Source organism: Mirounga leonina, unplaced genomic scaffold (genome assembly GCF_011800145.1).
Source record: "Mirounga leonina isolate KUSES-001 unplaced genomic scaffold, KU_Mleo_1.0 Mir_151, whole genome shotgun sequence".
In the NCBI taxonomy this organism is placed as follows: Eukaryota; Metazoa; Chordata; class Mammalia; order Carnivora; family Phocidae; genus Mirounga; species Mirounga leonina.
The window spans coordinates 53,565,146-53,589,171 of NW_023270377.1; the positions used below are offsets into that span (position 1 = coordinate 53,565,146).

Sequence of the window (24,026 nt, forward strand, 5' to 3'; positions counted from 1 at the left end):
TGCAGAGAGTTCTCCTCGAGAATTCAGCTTAGTCCTGCTCACGGGTATAAGGAAATTAAGGAGGTTGAAGGGAAAAAAAACGTCAAGAAGGATTAGAGGTAACAGTGCAGTGCCCACACTGACAGAATCAAGAATAGTGCCTGCTCCCACCTGCCACACTGGAAAGTCTTATGATTCAGGGGACACTGGACAAAGTACGTGGAAGGGTCTTACCCAGTTCTGGGAAGTAATTAGCCCTAAATTAAGCACTGTTCTAGTCCTACCTACCAAATCTTAAAACAAGACCTAAGAAAATCAAGATATTTCCAAGTAAATTAACTGCATCATTGAACAAAGTTGAAGAACATTTACAGGAATTAAAAAATATTCAGGACCAACAAGATAAAATTCACAATATTTGGCATCTAATCAGAAATTACCAGGCATGCAAAAAAGCAGGAAATTATGACTCATAAGGACATAAATCAATCAATCACAATCCAGAGTTGATACAAATACTAGAATTAATAGACAAGGACATTATAACAGCTATAATTGTATTCTGTATGTTTAAAAAATTAAATAGAGATATGGAAGATATCTCAAAAGACCCAAATATCACTTCTAGAGATGAAAACTATAAGGTCTGAGATGAAAGATACACGGGACTGGATTATTTTAGACATCACCAAGGAAAAGATTACTAAGCTTGAAGACATAGCAATAGTAGCTCTCCAAAGCGAAACAGAGAGAAAAGAGAATTTTTAAAAATGAAGGCAGGGGTGCCTGGGTGGCTCAGTCGTTAAGCGTCTGCCTTCGGCTCAGGTCATGATCCCAGGGTCCTGGGATCGAGTCCCACATCGGGCTCCCTCTTCGGCGGGAAGCCTGCTTCTCCCTCTCCCACTCCCCCTGCTTGTGTTCCCTCTCTCACTGTGTATCTCTCCGTCAAATAAATAAATAAAATCTTAAATAAATAAATAAATAAATAAATAAATAAATAAATAAATAAAAATGAAGGCATATCTGGGGTGCCTGGGTGGCTCAGTCGTTAAGCGTCTGCCTTTGGCTCAGGTCATGATCCCAGGGTCCTGGGATCTAGTCCCGCACTGGGCTCCCTGCTCCGCTGGAAGCCTGCTTCTCCCTCTCCCACTCCCCCGGCTTGTGTTCCTGCTCTCGCTATCTCTCTCTCTGTCAAATAAATAAACAAAATCTTAAAAAAAAAAAATGAAGGAGAATCAGTGAGCTGTAAGACAACTGCAAGCAGTCTAATATACAGGTAAATACAGACACCCAAAGGAAGGAGAATGAAGAAGGGGTAGAAAAAAATTTTGAAGTAATAATGGTATAAAATTTTCAAACTTCCTTGAAAGCTAAAACCTCACAGATCCAAGAAGCTCAATGAACCCCAAGCACAGGAAACATGAGGAAAACCACAACTCTTTCTGTCATGTAAGGATATGAGATGTCTATAACCTGGAAGATAACCTTAACAGACCCAACCATGCTGGCACCCTGATCTCAGACTTCCAGCCTCCAGAACCATAAGAAAGAAATTTCTGTTGTTATAAGCTATCCAGTCTTTGGTACTTGATTATAGTAGCCCAAACAGACCAAGGCAGGATCTACTTCTGCCTACAATGTGTCTTGATTTTAAAGCTAAAATCATATCTGAAAAGGCACTGTAAGAACAGCTTAATCAGTAGACAGATTTCTCAGGATGAAAAAGAATACCATTGGTCCCATCAGCACTTTCTCCACATCTGTATACATACTTGCAAATCAATCCTAATGTGTACCCCCTGTACCAGGTCTGGATGGATCAGTAGCCAGACATATGATGGTAAGTATTAGACTGGCCCTGGCTTGGACACCTCCTGGAACCTCTCAGAACCTCAGGTTCCTCACCTACAAAATGAGAAAGATAGCCTGGAAGATCCTTTCTGTGATTTGGGTAATGCTGGAAAGGCTAATGTGCTAGTTAAGTCTTAGGTATTGAGACAACAAGAGAATATAATGACAGATACTTCGGGCATCTGTCTGTCACAAAAGATTCTCAAAATAATCCTCCCAAAACCATGATTTTGAAGCATGGCCATTTTTCCCTCTCAAGTTGTCATTCTGATTTTATGGAAATCAGCTGTCTACCGCCCGCCAACTCCCAACATTGCCTACCAATATTTTCTTTAGGCAGAGGACTAACCATGATTCTTAACTACCTTCAAATCAGAGAGATGAATTTAACTTTAATTCTCAATAAAATAATAATATATGTAGAGCATACAATTTTAGGAATATTCCCCTAAAAGATTTCTGAAATTCCTAAGGAAAATCCATCCATTTTAGAAAGATAATTCTAAGGAAGCATGAAAAAACTGCATAAAATTATCAAGTAATTTTCTCCCCCCAAAACACCAGTAATACATCCTAGCACAAAGTACTTTGTTATTGTTATTATCCAAGTCACATCTTTAAACTAAAACTTGGGGGCAGATGTGAACTAACTTGTCAAAGTCAATGTTCTACCACCACCTTCAAAAAGAGATTACTAATTTCCTGTTTTAAGTACAGCCATCATACCTATGCCAGAAGAGGAGAAAAGAAAAATATTTGTGGATAGTTTTTTAATGTGTCTGAAGAAAGAGAACCTTACTTGCAATTAACTCATAAGTTACTGCTTTGCAAAGAAATGTCAAATGGACTGTTTTAAACCAAAAAGAAGCAGTTAAAAAGCTTTAGCATCTTCAACTTAAAGAAATGCATGTTAACCTTTGTTTACTTTATTGCTGGCTTTGAAAAATGTAATCCCTAAACCTGGTCATTTCACATTATGTGGTCCGTTTACAAAGAACAATTAGGCATTTTACTCAAAGTATTTCTTTTATATATTTCTTACATAGAGAAGCAAATAACTGTCAGTTGGCTACTCTATAATGGGCATTTGAAAAAAGAAGTACAGCTTTATCCAAATATGTGTTTTCCTTTAAAGCTTAAAGGAAAAACTCTACAAGCGTTTCCTTCAATGTTCCCACAGATTAGAATGTAAATACAAACTAAATAAACCCATAATTAACATTTCTAATAACAAACAACGTACAGTGTAATTTTATATGAATCAATTAACAAGAACTATATATTCAGCAACACTTACTGAATGCCCACTATGTACAAGGCTATGTGACGTGAGAGTTAAAAAAATGAATAGAGGGGCGCCTGGATGGCTCAGTTGTTAAGCATCTGCCTTCGGCTCAGGTCATGATCCCAGAGTCCTGGGATGGAGCCCCGCATCGGGCTCCCTGCTCAGCAGGAAGTCTGCTTCTCCCTCTCCCGCTCCCCCTGCTTGTGTTCCCTCTCTTGCTGTGTCTCTGTCAAATAAATAAATAAAATCTTAAAAAAAAAAAAAGATGAATAGATAGAGCTTTCTATTTCTATGAAAAGCCCTCTAATAGCATTAGTTTTGGGGATTTAACAAGTGAAAATAAAAAACACCCCTTAATGGTTATCAGTTCCACTGAGTCTCCCCATGACATAGGAGCATTCACTCAAAGGCAGCTAAAAGTTGAAGACTCAGTATCTCAATGAGCCAGGAAACCAAAGGATATAGCCCCAAACCTAGGCAATAAACCAGTCTGTCTTTTTCTAAAAAGACCCAGAAAAGCACTTAGCAGCAAATATGTAAGCATCCTCAGGAGCAAATCAACAGAAATACGAAATGTGTGCAAAGGGTAGTGGTTGAGGTTTAGGGAAGAACAGTGGAAAGGAGGAAAAAGAGTATGTCTTTTTATTTGTTTAAAGCAGAATTTCCACAGTAAAGCCAAAAATTAAAATGCTGCCTTTACCTGCTGTCACGTGGAAGCTCTCATTTGGTTTAAAGAAAAGTGGGTTATTGTCTGTGTTTCTTTTAATTACCAATTGGTATTAATAATTTTAGTCAAAAAATAATAATAATTTCGGTCATATTTTACTATTTGCCAGAGAGCACTTCTATCCTGAAAATAGCAAAGCCAGAGTTAAGAATTCAAAGCATCTGATGGACTTATGCTACATCCAGTTTCTTCTCAGAAAATTTAAAAAAAGAAATTATAACCTGTCATTAAGTAGTAGTTAATCAACATAAATGTACTAAATGCCAAGTGTGTTAGAAGAGGTTGAAATTTGAAGGAAAGAATTAAGGAAAATTCTAGTTGAGTAATTATCCATTAACTGAAAAACTAAGAGCCAATAAAATTCTCTATGATCACTTTTGGGGCACCTGGGTGGCTCAGTCAGTTAAGCATCGGCCTTCGGCTCAGGTCAAGATCTCAGGGTCCTGGGATGGAGCCCCACATAGGGCTCCCTGCTCAGCCAGGAGTCTGCTTCTCTCTCCCTCTGCCCCTCCCCACTGCTCATTCTCTCTCTCAAATAGATACTTTTTAAAAAAATTCTCTATGATCATTTTAGTTCTCATATATTTTTGATGCTACTACTTGTATCCTGAATACAACTGGTGACATTTGGTGAGTTTGTACTATGGGCCAGAAAAACACAGAACATGTGACACTGAGGTTTCAGGCTTACATTACAGTTAAGAAAACCATCTGGGCAAGTTACTTAACCTCTTTGTGTGCTGGTTTTCTCATCTTTAAAATGGAGCCAATAATAGTACTGACCAACAGCATTATCGTGAGGGTTTGATGAGTGAAATAAAGAAAAGCACTTAAAACAATGGCTGGCACATAGTGAACTATACATACAACTGCGATTATTATTGTGTCTATATTTTTGCAGCTAATAGGACAATTCTTCCTACTAAGCTCTTCCATACATTGTTAGTGGGAGGGAAACATGGTTTTAGAAAACTTCTGAAGGATTGGGCTGTTAGAGGATATGTAACAAAGGCCTTAAAATGTTCCATATCCTTTAATCCTCAAAATGGCCATTTGGGGGAATAATTGGAGTTGTAAACAAAAATCTGTGTACAAGGCCATGCATCAGGTTATTTATAATGCAGAAAAACCACCTCGCTGTCCAACCAGAATTAAGTAAAACATGGTATATGCATAAAATGGAATATTCTACACCTATTAAAAATTAAGTTTAGCTATAGAAACAGTAAAAGGATCAGAGGTTGCTAGGGGATGATGTTGGGGGAAAAGAAGAATAGGCGGAACACAGGATTTTTAGGGCAGTAAAACTATTCTGTATGAGACGATAATGGTGACTACATGTCACTAGACATTTGTCCAGATCCACAGATTGTATAACACCAAGAGTGAACCTACTGTAAACTATGGACTTTGGGTGATGATGATGTGTCAAAATTGATCATCCATTTTAACCAATGTGCCATTCTGTCTGGTACAGGGTGTCGATGGTGGAGGCTCGGCTTGTTTGGGGAAGGGGATATATGGGAAATCTCTGTGCTTTCTGCTCAGTTTTGCTGTGAACCCAAAACTGCTCTTAAAAATAAAGTCTATTTTTGGGGTCCCTGGGTGGCTCAGTCGCTTAAGCATCTGCCTTCAGCTCAGGTCATGATCTCCGGGTCCTGGGATAGAGCCCCACGCGGGCTCCCTGCTCAGTAGGGAGTCTGCTTCTCTCTCTTTCTCCCTCTGCCCCTTCCCCCGCTCATTCTCCCTCTCTCTAATAAATAAATAAAATCTTAAAAAAAAAAATAAAGTCGGGGCACCTGAGTGCTCAGTCAGTTAGGCATCTGTCTGCCTTTGGCTCGGGTCATGATCCCAGGGTCCTGGGATCAAGCTCCACATCGGGCTCCCTGCTCAGCGGGGAGCCTGCTTCTCCTTCTCCCTCTGCCTGTCTCTCTGCCTACTTGTGCTCTCTCTCTCTTTGTCAAATAAATAAATAAAATATTCAAAAATAAATAAATAAATAAAGTCTATTTTTAAAATTAAGTTTAGAAGAATAATGGATGACCCAAGAAGTCATCATGATTCATTGCTGAGAAAAAGAAAGCAATCTATAAAGAACTGAAAACATATATCCAAACGCTAAAATTTAGCTTCCAGAAACAGTAGTAAAAGTGATTTTAAAACACATTTTTCTGTGTTTGCAAAATTTTCTACAAGGAAGTTGTATCACTTTAAATTCAGCAGAAAGTTTTAGTACTTTCCTTTAAAATGTCCCCTAGTTCTCAATTCAAAGTTACTGAGAAAAGACATGTTAAACAGAAAAGGAACAACCACTGGCGTGAACTGACACTTCTGGCATCTCCACCGACCTGCAGAATCTCAGCAATGACTTAAAATCCTGTATCTTGGAGATGTCATGCATTCTTTCATCCCACAGATATTAAGCGCCATCATGAACTAGGTCCTGAGAATACAGCAGTAACTAAGACAGACAGTGAAAGTTAGGAGACGAAAAACAAATAAACTCTTAAGGAAGATGTTCTTGGGTGGGGGTGCCCGGGGGTGTGTTACTGAAAGAACAGCAACAAGGCCAGTGTGGCCAGTCATCAGAGGTTGGCTCTTAACAACTCTGCATCTAAAATACCTTAAAGGTACCGAACAATTATCATCTAAAATTGGTTAAGAGTCCAGGCTTTGGGGCCAGACAGGCCAGGTTCGAATCCACCTTGGTCACCCGCTACAGTTGGATTGTGAGTTGGTCACTTCCTTATCCATAAAATGAAAGTGACAATATCAACTGCAAGAGCATCTGCAAGGCTTTAAACAAGAGCATAATCATCTCAAATGTTTCGGAGGATGCTTGGCAGACAAAAAAATGCTAAACAAATGGTAGCTAGTCTTGAAAGTACTCTTTAGAGAATTTTTAAAAAACCACACACAACTAGAAATTTTACCATATTTGAATCACATCAATATAAATAAATGACATCTTATTTGACCTGATGATTCTTTCAGTTATATGCCATGTCTCAGAAATTCTATTACGTGCTATTTTGTCAAGAAAAGCCAATGAATACCCAACCAAATCTCTGGCCCAAGGAGGATGAGGAGGGAATGCTTTTCACAGTCTTTCTAAAATCTCATTCTCCTTGACTCTTCTTTTTTAATTGTAATAGCCCATTTCTCTTCCCAGAAATGCTTTCCTCTCTTAACTCGGGGACATGATTCTTGGTCTTTCGCCCATCCATCTCTCTGTTCCTCCTCTACCCCAGATTTCTTCTTCTAGCCTCCCCACCCCCTAAAAATGTCATCAGTTCCTAAATTCTTATCCATGCCCCTCTTAACCACAAAACCTCCTCAGATACTACACAGCTCTCCAGGCACTCATGGTACTAAATCACATTCTTGGTGTGACACTTATCTCATTACACTTGGTATTATACTAAATTACCTCTTATCTCCCCTATCGGATGGGCAGGTTCTTGAGAGCATGACTGACAGCTTAATCATCTTTCTTTCTTCCTTAAGACCTAACAAAATCTCTTGAACATAGTCATTGCTATCAGTAACTAAGTGGGTCAGCATATAAAATACTTTTGACAGATTAGTAATATTAAAACAGAGCCTTACAAATACTGTTGACAATTTTCTTATCTCTCTCAAATTAGCTTTTGATTTGTAACAAGGCATAAAAGACATTATAACCATATTTATATTTTACATAGTAAGTTTCCAACTAGTGAATAATATAGTTAATTTTTAATTAACACAGTAAAAATAATAACAGCTACCACTTACATTGCACTTACTATGTGCCCTGTTCTTAGAAATGTATATGCATTAATCACTCTATCTTCCTAACAATCCTCTGTGTTAGGCGCCATTTTTATATTTGCCATTTTAGGAAACCAAAGCAAAGTGTGCTGACTGACTTATTCAGAGTCACGCAGCTGGACAAAGCCAAGCGAGGATTCGAACCCGGCAGCCTTGGCCCCAGTCTATGTTTTTGACCCTCAGCCTTACCTAAATAGCCATTCTCTATAAAAATCTAATTTTACATCAGCATTTTTTAACTCATTCAGAATTTTTTGCAGAAGCTTGTTACTCCTAAGTAATATTTTTTCTTTAATATAAACAAATATATCTGTATTAACCACATCAAAGTTCTGGCTAAAGTATGCATATATAATATCTTAATGCAAATATCACATTGTGTCAATTTTGCATTAAATATTACAATATTTTAAGTTACCTCATCTTAATTTCTGAATGCTAAAAGATGGTACCAGTCTAATATGGAATCTTCTTGACTATCCCAGGAAATTTATATTTCCATATAGATTTTTCTGTACTCTGAATCAATTTTTAAATTCATGAAAACTAAGAATTTTCATGAATATGTAATATAAATCATGCTAATGCTACTCAGCATTAGGTATCACAGAGGAGAACTACAAAAATGTTATAATCTTGTTGAAAATGACAATTTAATATACGGTGTTAGGTTTTTAAAGGCCATATTTAGCCTTAATTAATTTACCTCTAGAAAATAATCTCTATTATTACAAAGTCTACTTAATTCTCAGACGTTGTTATACTTAAAGTTTTTAGGTTAATAAACCCAAAAATAGTGATGGAGAACTCTACCATTAAAATGCAAAGCAAATTTTTAAGCAACAAAATTCTTAAAATGTGATAAGCCACTGCTTGTAGGTCTGATTTTTCAGCAGTTCAATTTTTGGGGGAGGGGGGGACGGAGAGAATCCCAAGCAGGCTCCGTGCTGAACATGGATCTCACAACCCTGAGATCATGACCTGAGCCGAAATCAAAAGTCAGATGCTTAACCGACTGAGCCACCCAGGCAACCCCCTCAACAGTTAATTTTTAAGGAAAAAATGTTTCTGTCTTTGCCTTACCAAAAGTGAAAACATCCAAGAGTGTTCAAAAGTAAAATCCTATTGACTTTAACCATAAAAGTAACCTGCCCAAACCAGATACTCTTTTTGGCCTTTTTAAAAATGTGAAACCTTAGGGGCGCCTGGGTGGCTCAGTCGTTAAGTGTCTGCCTTCGGCTCAGGTCATGATCCCAGGGTCCTGGGATGGAGCCCCATGTCAGGCTCCCTGCTCAGTGGGAAGCCTGCTTCTCCCTCTCCCACTCCCCCTGCTTGTGTTCCCTCTCTTGCGGTCTCTCTCTCTCTGCCAAATAAATAAATAAAAATATTTTTAAAATAAAATAAAAATAAATAAAAATGTAAAACTTTAGATTCCAACAGGCTCATTCCCTGGGTCCTGGCACTTGCTGTTCCCACTGGCAGGAAAGGATCTGCACCCAGATATTTTCACAACCGCTCTTTCTCATCAGTGAGGTTCAGTTCAAATGTTTTCACCTAGCAAGGCCTTACCCCTGGTCAGTTCACCCAAGCAAGCCCATTGTTATGGATTGAATTATAATCTCTCAAAAAGATATGCTGAATTCCTAACTCCCAATACCCCAGAATATGACCTTATTCATAAATAGGATTGTTGCAATGTAGTTAAGATAAGCTCATACTGGAGTAGAGTCAGCCCTTAATCCATCATGACCGGTGTCCTTATACAAACAGGAGATACACAAACAGAGACCTGGGAAGAAGGCCATGGGAAGAAGGTTAGCAGAGAATTGAGTTATGCTCCTGCAAGCCAAGGAATGACTGGGGCTGCCAGAAGGTAGAAGAGGCAAGGAGGGACCCACCTTGATTTTGAACTTCTAGCCACCAGCACTGAGACAATACATTTCTTTTGTTTTAAGCCACCCAGTTCCTGGCACTTTGTTATAGCAGTGCTGGGAAACATACACCCACCACCACTACCCACCCCTCTCGGCCCCATCCATCACTTTTATTGTCCTCACTGTTCTTAATAGTATCTAAAACAGCAATGAACTATCATTTACTTTTTATTTACTTTTATTAGAATGTCAATTTCATGAGCACTTTTTAATTTTGTGGCCTTTTCTGACTTAGTAGGTGCTCAAGAAATATTTTGTCAAATAAATTAATGATCCTGAGAAAGATGATAAGATTAAAGAATGTCAGAATTATCATTCACTTCTAATACTCTGAGCAAGTATAAACTGGCCTGAAAAGGAGCTTCTGCTCTGCTTGGGAGGACAAAATTCCCAAGGGGCAGCCAAAGGAAGACCCTTGGTGGAATAGGGAACAAGAAGGAGCCTCTGAGTTGTAGGGGATAGTGACTGCTGTGGGGTTTAAGGAACGATGAGGTAAGAGGGGGCGAGACAGAAGTGATGGGAGAGAGAGACCTGGGTGTGGAAAGGGCAGGGGCCAGCAACTCTGTCCCAAAGGGCAACCACTGGCAGTTTCCCTCTTCTTTGGACTTTAGCCTGTCAGGGTAAGGTCAGTCTTTATGGTAACTACCATGTTCCTACATCAGATCAGAATGAGCCCCAAAGTTGCAAAGGAATGCTACTGGTTACAAGTATAACAACTACTTGTTACAGCTGCTTGGTTGCAACTACTCAACATTCTTGATCAGTAACAGTGATCCTTAAGTTATTTTTTTAATTGAAATAATGGATATATAATATCCTATCCATTTCAGGTGTACATCATAGTGATCTGATAATTTTTACACATTATGAAATGATCCCCATTTATTAGTCTAGTTAACACCTGTCACCATACAAAGTTGTTACAATATTGGTCACTATATCCCCTATGCTGTACATTATATCCCCATGACTTAAATATTTTATAACTTAAAGTTTGTACTTCTTAAATTTTAAAATTATCTTGGTTTGAATAGATAATATGTTCACATGTTTAAAAATTCAGAAGGTAGGGGCACCTGGGTGGCTCAGATGGTTGAGCGTTTGCCTTTGGCTCAGGTCATGGCCCCGGGGTCCTGGGATCGAGCCCCGCATCAGGGTCCCTGGCAGGGAGGCTATTTCTCCCTCTGCTGCTCCCCCTGCTTGTGCTCTCTCGCTCTGTCAAATAAATAAATAAAATCTTCAAAAAAATAAAAATAAAAATAAAAATTCAGAAGGTAGTAAGGGGTATACTAAATAAGTATCCTAAGTAAGTGTCCTTCCCCCCCCCCCACTCCAACCACCCAGTTTTCCTCCCCAGAGTCAATCTCTGTTACCAGTTTCTTATGTCATCTTCCAGAGATAGTCTTTACAGTTATACACATAAACATATATTTATAAACTCATATTTAACACCAATAGCCATATCCCACTCTGCACCTTGATTTGTTCCCTTATTATACCTTAGAAATCATTTCATATCAGCAAATATAAAATGATCTTACTTTTTCAACTTTAGCAATTGATAATAGCTTGTTACTTACAGCTACCTCGTTTTGTTTCTGCTCCTAATTACTTAACCAATCCCATACTGATAGATCCTCAGCTTTCCCTGAGTCTTTTGCCACTACAGATAAAGCTGAAATGGACACACATCTTTGCACAAATTCATTTCGCGATGTCCAAGGAGATCGACAGAGAAGTTTCTTAGATTTCCAGGGGCGAGAAGGTACATGAATTTTTAATGTTGCTCTCCATAGATGCTGTACCACTTTGTACCCATACCAATAATGCATGAACCTGTCAGGTACCCCCAAAGCCTTGCCACCATAAGGTAATAACAAACATCAAAATCTTTTCCAACTTAATAGTGTGGAAAGGGCAACTTAAATAGTTTTAAATTGCATTTCTCTTATCATGAGTTGAGCATAATTTCATATTTGTAAGTGCCATTTGTAATTCCTTTTCTGTGAACTGTTTGTTCATTCCCTTGCCCCCTTTCCTACAGATTAACAGTCATTTTTCTTAAGGGATCTATAGGAGCTCTTTGGATATTAAGGAGTTAAACCTGTTTGTGACATGTTATAGTTTCTTTCCCATGTGGTAATGTTTATCTTCTGCCGGTACAGATAATATTTTTCCTTAAATGGCGTTTAATGTATCACTCTTTTATCTTACTCATTCTATGTTCTTCAAAATATTTAAAAGCTTTTATTTTTTTTTAAGTGTAGAGACAGATATCCTCCCTCATATCTGACCTCTATCAGATGGGACTGAAATGAGACTGGAAGACAAGCTGGGATAGAATAGCCCTCTACTTCCTTCCTTCACCTTCCTCTTCCATTACCCTGAGCTCTTGCAGATTTTGCATGCTCCTCCTTTACTTTCTTCATGGAGTTTCACGTGAACCCTACATTTGCTTGGCCTACCTTGGAGATCACACTCTTTTTATAGTGCTTGCTTCGATTTGAAGTTTATTGAGATCAAAAAGAATTTCATTAATGTCTTTTCATAATCAACATGCCATTCAAACTGTGCTACTTTTTCTATTCTAGGAAAATTATACAACAAAAACTGCTCAGATTGTTGCCTGATGGGGTGCGAATATGCAAAAGATTGTCTAGCTGCGACAGATAAACAGAAAGCAAAAATGTTATCTCAATTTAAAATAAAAATCAGACTTTATCTCCAGAAATGACATGAAACAATTTTTTAATTTTAATGTTCTTTTGATACTTTATTCTTTAAACTTTAGTAATTGATCATAATGTGTTACTTATAGCAACACTGCATTACATATTAAAAAAATTAAAAACTTCTTCAAATTAGGATAAAACTTAGGCAATGGTATAGGAGATGTGAAATAAAGCTATTGCTAAAAATTGAGGCCAGGTTTATTTTAGGTTTGACTTTTGAAAAAAAGATTCTAAAAATATACTGCTGTTGTTCTCCCCTTCTACTTCCATGCTCTTTTCAAAAGGTGGATAGGTCTTCCCAAGAGCTATGGTGAGAATTGCCTCAATATCATGCAAGATAAAAAAGTAGAAGTTAATGTTCTATTCCCGACTCAATTCCCTCTACACTTTGATTTTCTCTTATATTAGCATATGGAAAGAGAATGCCAAAGGAAAAGAGATAGAAAAGTATTTAGCCCAGGATAATATAATTTTTCTCTATCCTTCCCTGCCCATGGAGTTAAAAGACAAAGTTGTGGGGATAAAAAAGGAAACAGCAAAACATTTTAAATAATGATATTTGTAGTGTCATTCCTTTCATCAGACCCTCAGAACAAAGCCTTTTCTCTAAAAACCCAAGAAAATTATACACACACACACACACACACGCATGATTTCACTTTCTACACTGGCCACTCAAGAAGGAGAATGATACAAAAGAAGGTTAAAATTCCACTGCAGAGATTGATATTAGTTCATTCTCTCATTCACTTACCCATAATTTAGGGAAGAGCATTATTTCCTGCTACCCCCCAACAGAAGTAAATTATTTGGCACATTATCTTCTAGCTATATTTGTACATGGGGTTTGCACTTCACTAGGCAAGTCTCTAGGCCTCAGGTTACCCAGCTGGAAAATGGGAGAGTTTGGAATAGATGATTTTTTATTTTTATTTTATTTTATTTTAAGATTTTATTTATTTATTTGAGAGAGAGAGAATGAGAGAGAGCACATGAGAGTGGGGAGGGTCAGAGCGAGAAGCAGACTCCCTGTCGAGCAGGGAGCCCGATGCGGGACTCGATCCCAGGACTCCAGGATCATGACCCGAGCCGAAGGCAGTCGCTTAACCAACTGAGCCACCCAGGCGCCCCTAGATGATTTTTTAAACCTCTTTCAGCTCTAACATCTTATTAATCTAATATAAAGGTCATCCAAGCACCAGTCATCAAGCAAAGATGAGTATTTCTAGTGCCTGAGTATTTTCTGCATATATTTTATATATGTGAATTGATATATAGATTTTCTGGAGCAGAGAAAAACATAATCCATCATCTCTAAAGGAGAAGATAATTTTAGTGTATTAATCATGAATTCTTTGTACTCAGCGTCAACACTGGAGAAACGGATTCAAATGACAATCTGCCAATATCTTATTTAAATGTTATTTACTTACTTAAACTTACTTTTACTTAAACTTGTTTACATATTTACTTATTTAAACTTATTTGAAGTTTAAGAGTTAAGTTACATACTTAACACTTCTCTAACCCAGTTATCCCTTAGACAGTCCTGGATAATAAGCTACCTGCTTTGACTCCTTTCTAGCTCTGCCGTTTGACAGCTTACTATAGATTTTGAGACACTGGTCTTGCTGGATGGAATATCCTCACACAGGGTAGGTTTTACTTTCAAGTAAACTGCCAAAGCAGTAACAGAAAGAGTCACTGACTTTTCTGCTTCCTATAATTAAGGTAATCCTTACAATTTAAAGACATTCAACTTTTACATTATGATTTATTTTAATATAAAAACTACACCAAGGGGCACCTGGCTGGCTCGGTCAGAGAGCATGTGACTCTTGGTCTCGGGGTCATGAGATCGAGCACCACATTGTGGGTAGAGATTACTAAAAAAGATAAATAAACTTTAAAAAAAAAAAAAGACCTAATTTAAAAAACTATACTACTACACAAACTAAGTGAACACAAACTCAAAGAGAAGGCTCATGTAACCGACCAGGAACCTCAACTTGAGACCATCATAATTCAATATAGTCAATTCCCTGTAATACAGCTGGATCTTTTAATAACCATTAATCTTTGTCTATTTTCTATTTTTCCCTTTAAAAATCAATTCAGCACTAAGACACATTCCATTCTCACCAATCTGACTTCACCCACCCAGCTCTCCCTTCCCTGACCTCTGTCCTTCTCCTATTTGACAACACTGAAATGTCTTCATGACAAAAGGACTTACCCTGAGTTTAAAGCCTTCTGCTTTAAAAAGTCAATAAAACAGAAGTACATTTAAAGAAACTGTTCTTTGCAGGGACTGCATTTTTTTTCCCCCATAGCACTGTCAATTCAAGGAGGTCTAAACATAAATCTGGAAAAAGTTTAAGGAACAAAAGAAAAAATAGATACTTCATGCAAATTCCAAAACCAAAGCTAGATCCACCCCACACACACGCATACATATTCAATAGCAATTTGTTTTCGGTAGATTCTGTCATGGGTAGACCCTGAGGGCAGACAGGTTTATGACCCAGCACTTAATATGGTGTGTGGTACATAGTAAGTGCTCAATAAAGATGGGCTGAATGAAGAAGAAAGGCACTTTGATGGCCCATGTCACATTCACACGAGACCCACAAACTCTGGTCACCTCTCTGTGAAAGTGATCAGCCTAGGGTTTGGTAATTGAACATATGGATGCAGAACTGCCTCCAAACTTCATGGAAACTCAGAACCACACCAGAAGAGCAGACTACCAGTTTCACTAAGTGAGATGAATATCATATTAGTTATCCCTAAAATTAATTTTAGCTCATTGTTTTGATCAAAGCTACTGAGTCCAGTCTGGATTTCAAATCATTACATATTTATATCTATTTAGGGGCTGTAGGGAATGTGTAGCTGAAGCAAGAGATACAACTAATCATCCCTGAATCACAGAGGCTTATGGAGAGAGTCTTTTACTCTCCTAGGAGCTTTTTGATAACTTCTGACCCTAACGATAAACAACAAACTTTTTCCTTCGGGAGGTCTCTCTTTCTCTTTTTCTTTATTTTTTTTTTCTTTAAAATATTGCCACATTTCCATTCAACTGCTGTTGGAACTACCAGCAAGATGTCAAAATGTTCTCCAAATCACTATGCCAAGGAAAGGCAACTGAGGATTAGACTGCCTTGGAGAAAACTATACGACCACTAATCATTATATCAGCTGGTGCGAAATCAGTGAGAGAAGAACATTAGAGAGGATGAGAAGTCAAGAAATAGAAGTAAAAGCAGAAAAGGAATTTTAAAATAGGATGAGAAAATGCTGAATACCTATCATAATATTTCCAAATCAGAATGCCAGCTAAAATGGTATTCAATCAAAATGACACTATATATTATTCCAGAATAGCCCTAGAAATAAAAAGCCCTATCCCGTCCCCACAGGAGAGCATAAGCAACTCTTTATTATAGTGAAGCGAACTTCAAGGGTTGAAATCCTTTATCTTTTTCCAGGGAGTATACGTCAGAGAATATAAATGCATGTGCCATTACTTTGCAACATTAGACGGGAAACGGTATGAAAGCAAACATCAGCCCTCAAGGCTCCAGTCCCTCAACCACATCTTGTTCCCTGAACCCATGGGAAGTGGCTATTAGTATCTTCATTTTAGATGTGCCATAACTGAGGAGGATCAGAGTGGTCTGTTTCCCCAAATTGCACACAACTAGTAAACTGTCAAGAAAGATTGGATTCCAATTCTTCTGACTGTGATGCCAACACTCTCAATTTCCTGAACCCGCTTCCTGTCAACCCAAAACAGCTTCTTCCCACCGCAGCCCACTGATCATTTACCTCCTTTACACAAGTAAATTAAAAATTACACAAATGCATTTTATGTACTCTTCCCTCTCAGATACTCCATGCACACCAGATACATCTTTAGAAAATCAGTCTTCACTGTTAGTGTCCTAACTGCCCACCAGCTCCAAGTTCTTTTTTTTTTTTTTTAAAGATTTTATTTATTTATTTGAGAGAGAGAGAATGAGAGACAGAGAGCATGAGAGGGAGGAGGGTCAGAGGGAGAAGCAGACCCCCCGCTGAGCAGGGAGCCCGATGCGGGACTCGATCCAGGGACTCCAGGATCATGACCCGAGCCGAAGGCAGTCGCTTAACCAACTGAGCCACCCAGGCACCCCCAACCAGCTCCAAGTTCTTACCTTCAGACATGAGCTTGAATATCTATCACCCCAAACTTGACATGTCTAAATCACACTAAAAGCTCCTACCACAACTTCTCTATTTCTTTTCATTAAAGTGAAACATCTTTTTTTTTTTTTAAAGATTTTATTTATTTATTTCAGAGAGAGAGAATGAGAGAGAGCACATGAGAGGGGGGAGGGTCAGAGGGAGAAGCAGACCCACCGCTGAGCAGGGAGCCCGATGTGGGACTCGATCCAGGGACTCCAGGATCATGACCTGAGCCGAACAAATGAGCAAAAACAGGAGCCACCCAGGTGCCCCAAAGTGAAACATCTTTGACTCCTTCCTCCTCTTCCTACTTAGGATCTTAAGCCTTGGATGCTTCTCCCGGCATCTTTTAAAATCCATTCTTTCTTTTTAGTTCTCTCCAGATGAAGAACTCTCATCTCAATCAGTAACCTCCAAACCAGGGATCCTGAATCTCTCCCCCTTCACACCCCCAATCTATCAGTTCTCTAGACTTTTTAATAAACTCTTTGAGTGGTTCATTGTTGGAAAATTTCCCATGGCTTCTTCCACTTCTGTTCATTTCCTCTGTCCAAGATGGCTGAGGTTCCTCTTCTCAGCAAGGCCACTTCCTGCTCATCTTTCCTGTAAGCCTCTGCCATGAACTCTACACAATACATGCCTATACACAGGGACTGCTTCCTCATCCCTCAACTGACACCTTGTGGGCCTTTTGGTACAGGAGCCTGGTCTGCCTTATGATAACTCTATATTGTCCTTATTTTCTTTTTTCTTAGAATTTTAAATTATTACTGATCCATGCATGAGACCCTCTTTCTTTCTTTCTTTTCTTTCTTTCTCTTTTTAAATATGATGATCACCTATGAATTTATTCTAGCTACTAAATTATTACCAATAACTTATATCCACCTATGTGTTCCTCCCCATGCCATCCCCCTGGTCCTCTCAGAAGACAACTGCTGTCCTAGGTTTTAAGTTAATCCCTCTGCTTTAAAAAAAAAAGTATTTCAACACACACACCTATATAAATGCTTGTTTGTATTTGACGATTTGTGTTTGCTTATTTCCCTGGCTTGTGTAAATCAGTACAACAATTTTGGGAAATAATTTGCCAATATCTAGTAAACTGAATACTCACACATCTTACAAATCAACAGTTCTGTACCTTGGTATTTCCCCAAGAGAAATACTTGCACATGTGCCCCAGGAAGCATGAATGACCAGAGCAGCACTCTCTGCAAATTTTTTTCAAGTGGGAAAAAAAAAAAAAGCCATTGGCAGAAGTGGGAAACATATTGCTACACATACATAATGGAATCATGTACAGCAATGAAAGTCAGTGAACTACAGCTATATACAACATGGATGAATCACGGAGACATAATGTCGAGAAGAAAAAATTCCCAGAAGTCAGTGGGTAGCATGAGACCTTTTTTGTAAGATTAAAAACGAACCTTAAAAAAGTATCATAATCATTACTTAACCATTGCAGTTTAAAAAGCAAAACAACAACAAAAAAAACTCTTTTGAGAATTCATCATGACTTACCCCCCAAACTAGACTACAAACTCTTGAAGGCAGAGACATCTTTTTATTCTTATTTGTATTTCCCACAGTACCTAGACAAGTGTCTTGAACAGATGGATGCTCATAAGTAATTATTCATTGAATGATCACTGAATGCTACCTAACCAAGGCATTTTAATGAAATTTAAATCCTCTCCCTAATCCAAGAGTTTCAGGAATAAAGTCACATAAAACTTTTACTTATACATTAACCTAATTCTATTTCTGCAGTGGTACTACAGATCTCCAACCACAAATATTTTATCTTAGAAGGACTTTATCCTTCTTCTCGGAGTAAAGTTAACATAAGGTTAAAGCAATCCAGAGACGAGAAAACTTACGAGATCCTGTAAAAGTTCAGCAGAATCTCATCACACTATATACCAAGAGACATCTGATAAAACACCGTAATTTGAAACTGAGATATCCCAAAAGGAATCCATCCACTGAATGTATAATTGAGTTATCAACAAAACTGAAAATATGAGCAAAAACAGGATTTTTAGGTTTTCTAAAAGCAAAGATTTTAATTGGAAAATATTTTGTTTCTACACTGAGAAAAAAATTATTTTTAGGGGGAAACACAAGAAATTCAGGGGTAAAAGAATAATAAGAATAATAGTCCACCAATCAGGACCTTCCTTATAACTCAATGAGGACTACGCATATTCTCTATAAGTGATGATAGCAGAGTTACACTGCAGCTTCCCTTCGACCTTGGGAACTCTGCTCACTCTGAGTTACTGGGAGGTCTTCTGTTTCATTTATTATTAGTCTTTGTATCTGCAATGCTGTAGCATTGGATAGGAATATCAACATTGTGAGCTTGCAGTACCTAAAACTGTAGAAATGCTTCCAAAAAACAAATGGGGATGGAGGAGGGAGGAAAAAACACAACCAGGAGGAAAACAAAGTTAATGATGTGAAGACGGGATATTTTTGAATTTTACTTTTGACGAAAGACTACATTTATGATTCAGCTCTGTGATATACAACTATCCGCTAGCATGCAATTTTTTTTTTTTTTTTTTTTAGTTTAAGAAAAGATGTCATGGAAAAATTGTTTTCTTATTTAGGAAAAAGAATCACAAGTGAATATAACGTACAATTTGCTAAAACTAGTTCAATGATTTTAAAAGGAAATTCGTATGGAGGAAAAAAAAGAAAAAAACCTATAGGACTTTGCGTCTGGGAGAAAGAAATAATCTGGCAACCCAGTGGGTTCACTTAGTTTCGAGTCATTTGCCTCATGTCCATTATGTAATGCCTTCCCCAGCTTTGGGTCTCTATGCTTAAGCTACCGTTCAGGTATATCACAGAATTGCCACAAAATCAGTATCTGGTCATAACTTTCAAAAACAGCTCCAAAGGTGTCATGCAGATGTGCCCACAACAGTAGAGGCTTAAAAAAAAAAAAATCTGCTGGTGTCATTACTTCTTCCCGGCTTCCTCCCCAGGTCTCCCTTCCCCTCCTCCCCCAGCATCCCCGGCGACACAATCTGCGGGCAGCTCCCGGCTCGTTGCAGGGGAAGCACGTCTTGACTGCAATGCAAACGCTGTCCCGGTCTGAACCAGGGAAGGCAGACTCGGCCCTGGCTGGAGGTGTAGACCAAAGCTGCAGGGAAAGGCTGCAGGGGAGCCAGCAGCGGGTGGACAGGGGTGCCCGCGAGGCCAGTCCGCAGTGCCCGCGCACAATAAAACCCAATGCCACAACTTCCCCAGCCGCTCCTGTCGGCTCCCCGGATTCGCTGGGAGGTGCGGCGTAGGCGTTAGCTGGAGCGGGCGCGGGCGCTCTCACCGCGCGGGTTCGGTTCTCCGCTGACAATTACATCAGTCCTTCTCCCGGCCCCAGCTTCAATCCCCGGCAGCCAGGCGGAGCGGGGGCGCCGGGCAGCGCGGAGGAATGCGGGCGCGGGAGCCAGGCGGCCGGAATTCCCCCACAACGAGGGGGAAGGGAGGGTGGCGAGCGGGGGGACCTTGACCCAGACGCCCCCTCCCACCTTGGCCATGGGGCCGGACTGGCATCGCCGCCCCCGCCACCCGGGCTAACCGGCCAGGGGAACCCCCAGGGGGCGGCGACGCCTCCAGGGCCCAAAGCCGGCTGCCCACCCGCGCGTCCCTCCGAGTCCTCGGCCCTCCGGACGCGCACAATGCCCCGGGGCCGCGGGCGGGCACCGCGGTGCCGGCTCGCGGAGTCCCCTCTGCGCTAGGACACCTACCTGGAAGGCGAGCAGCGGCGCCGCCGATTGTGCGGCGGCAGCGGCGGGAGGCGGCCCTGGCGGGCGGGCGGGCAGACGGGCGCGCGGGCTGGCCGGGGAGCGGAGGCGCGGGCGCCGCCTGCGCGGAGCCGCGGACTCCAGCACCGACAGCGGCGGCGGCGGCGGCGGCGCTGCGCCTCCAGTGGTCCACCGCGCCGCAGCCCCTCCTCTCCCACGGGCGGGGCGCGCTGGCGGGGCGGTGCTCCCGGGTCCCCGCCCCCGGCTCCCGGGAGCGGCCCAGGCCGGAGTGGCACCGCGGGCGGCGGGCGCTCCCGCTGCGCGCCCGCCCCGCCGGCACCCTTCGCCGCGCCGCGGGGAGAGCCTCGGGCCGGGTTCGCCGCGCCTCCGACGCGCGGGGCTCCACCGCCCGGGCTCACCCCCCGCCCGGCCCCCGTGGGAAGCCCTGGTGTCCAGAGATAACCGCCGTGGAGACCCTGCCCGGGCGTCCCCGGGCCTAAGAGCTACAGCAGCGCCGCCGCCCGCCCGGGGCCCGCGGAGATGGGCCGGCCGCAGTTCTCCAGGGCTGGCCTCGCAGGGCCCGGGCGCTGGGGGCCTGGATCGAAGCCGCTCCGAGCGCTGTGGGAGAGCGGGTGAGAAGGAAGCAGCAGCCCGGCGGCCTCCCCGGAGGCGCTGCCCAGCCCCTGTCCTGGGCCGACGTTCAGCTGGTCAGTTAACACACGGGACTGTGTGTGCCTGCCCGCCCCCCGCCCCCACTCTCCCACCGCCGGGTCCCTGACACTCCGGAGCCAAAACTTCCCGGGCCCAGAGAATCGCTTGGGTTCGGTGAAAAAAAAGGATCCGTTGCTGAAAGCTCCCCCGCACCACAATCCTTCCCACACCCTTAAACTTCTCCACCTTTAGACCGTTCCCAGCCTATACCCTAGGGTAGATTAATCTGAAGGCAAATTTGCTCCAAGGACGGGGGTTAATTTAAATATTTGCACAGACGTTTCTTCTGTAAATGGACGACTGAGGAAATGTCAAAAGTATTTCAAGACATTTCTGTCATCACCATCTTCAGGGGGAAAAGTCCAGACAACACTGATTGAGCCTAACATGAATTACTACAAAAACAGCGCTGGAGTGCTCTATGGGCTGTCCAGGCGTTCAGATTGGATGGGGGCGGGGGGGAGGTGTTTGCCTTCAAAAATTGCAGGCATTGCTACCCACTGAGGCAACTCGGTGATGGTGTTTCACTGTTCTCATACTGTCCTGTTGTAAAATAACAGGTGCTGGACCCTGTGACACATCGCAATTTCACCTTAACTCCTTCCCTGTGAAGACAGTCCCCTCAAGGGAAGGACTGGAGCGCTGACCCTCCCTTAATCACCATCGCCTTCTCACTCCTTCCATTTGAGTTCCGCTGACAGGGTCTACTGAGACCACTCTAGCTAAAAAGAGGGGGAAAGTCAAACCCCATATACAAGAAAATACAGAAGAGTGAAAGGAAATGAGAGAGAACACACACAGAGTCCTTCATCTAACGGAGTACTTCTCAAAGTTTTCCGCTTCTAGGGAGATAGAACCATAAACTATTGGGGGCGGGGGGAGAGAAGTTACCACCACTTCAACCCGCTTTATCTTAAGAATCCCTGCACACTTTCCACTCTATTCCATAGTATCTCTGTGTGTTTTCCTATTTTAAAAATAGGTTTAAATATCAGGAAAAAGTGTTCTACCTGTCTCATTGATGAATGACCAAATACGGTGTAATGGCACTACTCCTATGGAAACGGGCAGATTCAAGAGGGCCGCCATTGTGTATCAAAGTGGCTTCTCCACTCTCTGCATCAGTATTTTGAAAACTCAGACTGGATATATGAATATGAATAACAGGCTTTTCGCTGCGTTTTGGCTATGGCCAGGTTATGGCTCAGAAGTTGCCAGAGAGCAATGTTTTCATTAAGTGTATATTCTTGCTAAGAGTTTAGGTCACAAGTCGTATGTTGGCTAAAAAGATCTCTGCTCCCTGATTCATTCCTTTCATTTGTCTCAAAGAAATACTTGTTCATGGACTTTTTCAGTGAAGGAAGTTAATGATATTCTTAAAATACTATTACTCACAGATGAACGGAGCTTCACATGAATCATAGTCCCCACCATCGATTCACTTCATACAACTCTTACACTTCATTTTTCTTTTTTTTTAAGATTTTATTTATTTAGGGGCACCTGGATGGCTCAGTCGGTTAGGTGGCTGCCTTCGGCTCGGGTCATGATCCCGGGGTCCTGGGATCGAGCCCCGCATCGGGTTCCCCGCTTGGCGGGAAGCCTGCTTCTCCCTCCCCCAACCCCCCTGCTTGTGTTCTCTCTCTGTCAAATAAATAAATAAAAATATTTTTTTAAAAAGATTTTATTTATTTATTTGAGAAAGAGAGAGAGAACACGAGGAACACGAGCGAGGGGAGAGGCAGAGGGAGAGGGAGAAGCAGACTCCCCCCGCTGAGCAAGGAGCCGATGTGGGGCTTTTTCCCAGACCCTGGGATCATGACCTGAGCCGAAGGCAGACACTTAACCTACTGAGCCACCAAAGTGCCCTCACCCTTCATTTTCATTATAATTTTTTTATGAGCACTATTTTAGCTGGGGTTTCTTAGGAAGAATGACATGCTAATGCTTCACTGAAAGATGCAATCCCTGGGCATCAAGAGCAAGGAAAAGAGGTCATTTGACAGGGAAGAATGGGAAGCAAATAAATGGTAATATATTCCCAACCTGGTCTATGCTTCACGAACCTGAAAAGACACAGTTGCTTGGCCATGTAAAGTATTTATGGACAGGCTCTACAGAAAACCGTGCACAGGAACAGTCTATCAACGTGAGGACCAAAGAAGAAACTTACCTGCAATCTCCTTCCCATCTCCTATTTCCCACTGGTCAAAATTTATCCCACCGATGGTTCACTACCCCAGCTTCCAGGTTGAATCATCCGATTCCTTGGGCAGCTACCTAAGAAGCAAATCCATGCTCTGCAACCATGCTCTGGGATTTGTGCTGAATTGTTCTACAGACAACTTGGTTATGCTGGAAGCTGTGTTTCCCAGAATCCTCTTTTCTACTTTCTAGATCTGTATGCATCCAGATGGATAAAAATGAAGTTGCTGGAGACTTGGCAGGCAAAAAAAAGCGAAGCAGCAGCCATTACCCTCTGAAAGTTGTCGTTGGTTAGACGTGGCAAGAGCCGAATGTCCACATGCAAGAGGGTTCTTGTTTGTTCTCAGTCATCCGTGCTCTGTGTTCTCCTCTGCCCAATAACTATGACCACAGTTGGCTTAATGGACTCTACAGACACTTCCAGAGGTGGTGGCTGTAAAGGCCACAACTTTCCGTGGACTTCTACACCAGCCCTCCTCGTGGTCCCACTGCAGCGGCCGGATGTGCCCAGCTTCCAGATTTCCCCGAACGCTCGGACTGCTTCGTCTGTTTGAGGGCTGGTCTCTGATCTTGGCAACCGCTTCCAGACTCTTACTTCCCCAGCTCCTTCCACAAATGTGGAGGTCTAATTCCCATAGGAAATTCCTTATTCAACATACTTATGGCGCTTCTGCTTTCCTGATTGAACCTCGTCTGCCAGAGGCTTAAGCTTGTGGCTGATCTGCCCCAGGGGGCTTGCACTGGGTCAGTCACCTTGTAGGCAGTTGAAGCAGGGCGAGTAGCTCAGAAACCTGGAGA

The 24,026-nt window shown here is 41.5% G+C and overlaps 2 protein-coding genes across 2 annotated transcripts in view; one reads left to right on the plus strand and one right to left on the minus strand.

Annotated features, from left to right (window-relative positions):
- OSBPL6 (oxysterol binding protein like 6) overlaps positions 1-20,349 on the minus strand; it is a 198,327-nt gene extending 177,978 nt beyond the window's left edge. Inside the window, exon 1 of the mRNA XM_035007654.1 lies at positions 20,316-20,349. The gene's annotated coding sequence lies outside the window, so the exon portion shown is untranslated. The remainder of the gene's footprint in view (positions 1-20,315) is intronic.
- Positions 1-23,811, plus strand: part of LOC118012675 (basic proline-rich protein-like) — a 30,931-nt gene extending 7,120 nt beyond the window's left edge. The window contains exons 3-4 of the mRNA XM_035008353.1: positions 20,307-21,019; positions 23,421-23,811. Coding sequence (XP_034864244.1) covers positions 20,307-21,019; positions 23,421-23,506 — 799 coding nt within the window. The 3' untranslated portion in view covers positions 23,507-23,811. The remainder of the gene's footprint in view (positions 1-20,306; positions 21,020-23,420) is intronic.
- The last annotated feature ends 215 nt before the right edge of the window (positions 23,812-24,026 follow it).